This window comes from Colobus angolensis, unplaced genomic scaffold, assembly GCF_000951035.1.
Source record: "Colobus angolensis palliatus isolate OR3802 unplaced genomic scaffold, Cang.pa_1.0 Scaffold381, whole genome shotgun sequence".
Lineage (NCBI taxonomy): Eukaryota > Metazoa > Chordata > Mammalia > Primates > Cercopithecidae > Colobus > Colobus angolensis.
Window position 1 is genome coordinate 311,450 of NW_012117166.1, and position 4,871 is coordinate 316,320.

Genomic DNA, 4,871 nt, shown 5'->3' on the forward strand with positions numbered 1-4,871 from the left:
ACCTGAAAGACCCTAAGAGTTCAGTAAGTACTTGTTGAATGAGTGGACAAATGAATTATATACCTGAAGCTTATGGAGCAAAAACGATACCTCAGCACTGCTATGCACTTGATGTATGTCACTTAATCTTTGCAACAGCCCAAGTAGGGGGCTATAATTATCTCATTTGATAGATAATAGAACAGAGAACCCAAACTACCCACCACTGAGCTCTACTGCTCCTCACCATTCCTGATTTCCATCTCACTATTTACCATTTCCAAGAACAATTCCTTATATATCTCCGACTTTTCCTCCTTCAGGTTGGGTCATGCCCCTTCCCCATTTGCTCTCAAAATAACTTACATGTAACTATCATTCATTACAATTGGTGATGGTATCTCCCTCTAAATCCTGAGCTCCCTGAGGTGTTCATGAGACCTAGCATAGGGCCTGGAACAAAGTAGATATTAAAAATGTTGTCATAAGATAGTGACTGAATGAAGGAGGAGATGACACCCCAGTCCCACTTCTAGCTTTTTTTTTTTTCCCTTTTTTTTTTTTTAAACACGGTAGCACTCTGTCACCCAGGCTGGAGTGCAATGGCTTACCTGCAACCTCTGCCTCCTGGGCTCGAGTGATCCTCCCACCTCAGCCCCCCAAGTAGCTGCGACTACAAGCACAAGTCACCACATCCAGCTAAATTTTGTACTTTTTGTAGAAATGGGGTTTCATCATCTTGCCAAGGGTGGATTCGAGCTCCGGAGGTCAAGTCCTCCACCCACCTTGGCCTCCCAAAGTGCTAAGATTACAGGCATGAGCCACCGCGCCCAGCCCCTTCTGTGATATTCTTGCTTTACTGCTGCAGGGAACTCTCCTCAGCCCCTCAAGAAGGTCTACCCTGTGCCAGACACAGTACTTAGTGTGGGAAATACAGAAATGAATAAAACTGTCCCTACTGCAAGGGAGCCACAATCTAGTAGAGTGGAGTGGGGGCATAACCACAAATCCTCACAATCAGTGCAGTTAGCACTAGAGGTGTGCAAGCGGTCCTTTGAGAGAACGAAGAGAAACACCTGGCCCTGAAACAGGTGTGCTTTTCTAAGTTTGGCAGGACAGCAGGGATGACAGTGAGAGCACAGAGCTCAGTGTGACTCAATGGTAGCGTGAGGGGAAGTGCTGAGAGATGAGGCTACAAAAATAGGCAGGGACCAGATCACAAAGGGTCTTTATTCTGAAGATAATGGGGAAACACTGAAATATTTGAATCAAGACAATGATGTGATGAGATTGGCAGTTCAAACACTGGTCAAGTGAAAGTCCTGAAATAAGGCAGCCACTGTATTAGAAAAGTGGACAGACTGCAGAGGTAAAATCAATAGAATAGCTGTTTCCATGTGGGAGGGGGATGAGAGAAAGTCCTTGAGCCAACAAGGACTCCCAAGTTTCTCTGTGGATGATGGTACCATTCATTGGTAAAGAAAACACCAGAGGGGGAAATATTCTGAACCATACCTAGTAGGGCCTGCCACATAGTAGGTGTTCAATAAATGGTTATTGAATGAAATGGAATTTAAAAGGTGGAAGATACTTGCTACTTTTGAAGTACTTTTCAACTGCAGCTCAAGACAGGGGTATGGGGTGTATGTAGCTGGTAGGGGAGGCCTAGGCATGAATGTCAGCCAAAAAGTACGCAGAGTAAAAAGAGGGCCAAGAAAGGAATACTGGAAAATCCAACTTTTAGGGGGTGCTAAAGGAAGAAAAGACTAAGAGGAAAACCATTAGTTGACACTTAGTAAGCAACTACAGCAAGGACTGTACTCGATGCTTTAAAAAAAAATTGCAACTGTGTGTTCCCATGAGGAAAGTGTTTAAAGAGCAAGTGGTCAGAAGGATATTTCTATATGTCACTGGAGTCTAGAACCCAGGACTCCGTGGAAACTGGAGAAATAGTACAATGATTCCAGGTTCCAACATTTGTCTTATTCCTTGTAACTGCCTTCCCACATCCAACCGCTTCCCCATCCCTTCTCACGGAGTCTGGTTTGGGTGAAATTACTTTTATTGATGGTGAGGGCAAGCAGGTGTGAGTGGCTGCACCTCTTTCAGAGGACACAGGACTGGGCTTAAGGAAGGGAGGGCCAGAGTGGCCGCCTTGGTGGATGCAGGATTCGCTCCTTATTAGGGCGTGAGTGCTACACTCTGAAAGGATTTATTTTAGGACAAGGCACAAGCACAGGGGAGGCAGGCAACACCAGCCCTCAGGCTGCATTCTCTATTTGGAGCGGAACTTCTTTGGCAGCCCCAGGTCTCCTGGGATCTTCCTCGGTGTCCTGCGGAGGCTCTGGCTCCAGCTCCAGCATGGGCTCCGGCTCAGGCTGGGCTTCCGGCTGGGCTTCAGCGCTCCGGCCAGGCCCAAGGCGAGGCGGCTTGACCGGGGTGGGCGGTGGCGCTGCAGGGCCTTTCCGGCCCGAAAGGGCCCTTCGGAGGCTCTGTACCTTCTGCAATCCGGTGCGCCGCAGCCGCTGGGCCCTGGACTCCACCGGCTCCTCGTCCGAGCTCTCTCCAACTTCGGCCTCCAGCTGCTCTGGGCCCAGCTCGGACTGGTCCTCCGGGCCCAAGGGCTCTGGTGCCTTCTGGAAAGCGCTGGCTGGGACTTCACCCTCCTCCTGCATATGACGGACACAGAACAGATCCTGGCAGCTCCTTACCCCCAGCAGCCCAAAACTCACGCCTTAATTACACAAGGGAAACCTTTTAACTCCGCAGCCAGAGTCTGGGGGTTAAGGCAGGCGTGGGAAGGTAAGAGGAGGGAAAGCTGCGTGCGAACTGCAAAACTTTGTAAAGCAGGTGAGGCCCGGTGAGGGGCGAGAGGAGGATGGTGCCCACAGTCACGGAATGCCCTTTCAACCACCGTTATTTTAGGGATTGACTGGGACTTACACCAAATTCTGCGGACGTGGCCTGAGCTAGAGCTGGGCGGGCTTGGATTGGCCAGGCGGGGCTCAGGCGTGAGAGGGAGGGATGGGGCAGGGTCTTGGGAAGTGGGTGCGGCTCTGTGAGTCTGTTCCACAGCAACAGACGGCGGGAGGGGTCAGGAATGTGGGTGTGGTAGGTGGATGGAAGCGGAGAGCCCCCAGCTGGTGGCCCAAAGGCCCCGGACTGGGGACCATTTGAGGTCACTGACCTTGAAGAGCAGAACGTGGAGCTTCCCGCGCGCCACCAGCAGCCCGTGGTTGGCCTCCAGCCGCTGCACCTGGGCTGCGCGGCGCACCGCGCGCTCTTGGGCGTTGTTGGCGTGCGAGCTTACGCGCTCCGCCTTGGCCAGCAGCTGCGCCAAGGTGTTGCTGGTGGTGTCGTGGCTGCGACTCAGAGCGCCCAGGCCGCTCTGGATGCGGCGCACGGACCCTGCCAGGCCTCCCTGCCTTCGAGCCAGGCCTCCCTGCCGCTCCCGCAGCGTCTCCAGCATGGAGGCCAGCTTCTCCAGCAGGGTCACCACCGTCACGGCGTGCACGGGACCCCCAGCCGGCGCCTCGGGCACAGGCCCCGGCTCCAACGCACTCTCCCTCATGATCCCTGACCGCTCAGCTCCGTCTGCCTGCAACCGCTGGCTGCACCACAGTCTGGGGCTGCCTTTCCGTGGCTCCTCCCCAGCTCCAGCTGTGACTCAGGCAGGCGGAGTTGACCTTCTGGGGCGGCGGGAGGGCGCGAGGGAGTGGGGATGTTGGCAGCGGGGTCTCTTGAAAGCGTTTCGCCTTCCGCTGCCCCGCCCCGGGGACGTACTGGGAAGCATGTTGGCCCCAAATCGGCCCCCTGCAAACCCTCTCACTGTGAGTTTGAGTTACCCTCCTCCGCTCTAGTTCCCTGGTGTGCCTGTTTCTGGTCTCTCCACTGCAAAGGGCGAGTTACGGAAATTTTTATTTCATGCATCTTAGTGGGCGCAGAAACTATGTTGGCACGGCAAGAGGGGCCTCCGTCGCCGTCCACTTTCGGCCTCCCACACCGCTGAAGATTGTATTTTGTATTTTCGTGGCCCCCAGGCTGGACACAGGCGACAGGGAGGCCCTGGAACATTCTGCTTACAGATCGCGAACTGTCAAGGCCCGAGGCCCCGCTTTGTGACTGGACAGGCTGCTCATTGTGGGCTGGCGGGCGGGGCATCCTCTGGTGTTTCCCTAATAGTCATCACCAGGGTTTAGCCGCAGGCTTCGTTTCCTGCTTCTCTATTTCCTCCTCTTGGGTAGAATTATCCTGTTTCTTTTCTCTAGCTTTCTGCCCTCTCTTTCTTTAAATCTCAGCCGCCCCTCGCTCCAGCACCCAAACTTGGGGGATAAGCAGGACACCTCTTCATCTCTTCTTTTAAAACCCTTAAAAAGGTTAGAGTAGGCACTGGTCTTTGCTTTGATAGAGGTTACTTGGGCTCCTGCCTGACTTTCTTTCTTTCTTTTTTTTTTTTTTCGGTTTGTTTCTTGTGTTCTGTGGAACTGCGGAGAGTAAAGATAAATTGCTGCTACAGAGAGGGAGAGAGTGGGCATGGAGGATCCAGTTAATGATGTGGATTGTGAATTTCTAATGTCAGCAGTTCGAAAAATCCCATGCCTTAGCCGGACGCCTGGCTCACGCCTGTAATCCCAGCACTTTGGGAGGGCGAAGGGTGAGGATCACGTGAGGCAAAGAGTTCGAGACCAGCCTAGGCAACATGGCAAAACCCCGTGTCTACTAAAAATACAGAAATTAGCAGGGCGTTGTGACACACGCCTGTAATCCCAGCTACTCAGGAGGGCTGAGGCAGGAGAATCGTTTGAACCTGGGAGGCAGAGGTTGCAGTGAGCCAAGATCGCTCCACTGCACTACAGCCTGGAGAACAGAGGAAGACTCCATCTCAAAAAAAA

The 4,871-nt window shown here is 53.0% G+C and overlaps 1 protein-coding gene across 3 annotated transcripts; it reads right to left on the reverse strand.

Moving 5' to 3' along the window:
• Positions 1 to 2,026: 2,026 nt before the first annotated feature.
• On the reverse strand, positions 2,027 to 3,612 carry PRKCDBP (protein kinase C, delta binding protein). 3 transcript variants are annotated; one of them, XM_011954303.1, is made up of 2 exons: positions 3,167 to 3,612; positions 2,027 to 2,642 (listed from the first exon to the last, which is right to left on the reverse strand). In XM_011954303.1, exons 1-2 carry the CDS (start codon positions 3,548 to 3,550, stop codon positions 2,241 to 2,243), a joined length of 786 nt encoding a protein of 261 aa, XP_011809693.1. In that variant the 5' UTR covers positions 3,551 to 3,612; the 3' UTR covers positions 2,027 to 2,240. The 3 variants fall into 3 exon arrangements, with proteins under 3 accessions (XP_011809693.1, XP_011809692.1, XP_011809691.1); XM_011954302.1 differs by having other exon boundaries at positions 2,027 to 2,645; XM_011954301.1 differs by having other exon boundaries at positions 2,027 to 2,648.
• Positions 3,613 to 4,871: the final 1,259 nt, after the last annotated feature.

What these genes read in the sequence shown, in the direction of transcription:
- PRKCDBP (XM_011954301.1), bottom strand. Translation starts at nt 3,550, where the DNA reads ATGAGGGAGAGTGCGTTGGAGCCGGGGCCTGTGCCCGAGGCGCCGGCT. An exon ending in TCCACGTTCTGCTCTTCAAG is followed by an intron (nt 2,649 to 3,166) that starts GTCAGTGACCTC and finishes CGTCATATGCAG; the next exon opens with GAGGAGGGTGAAGTCCCAGC.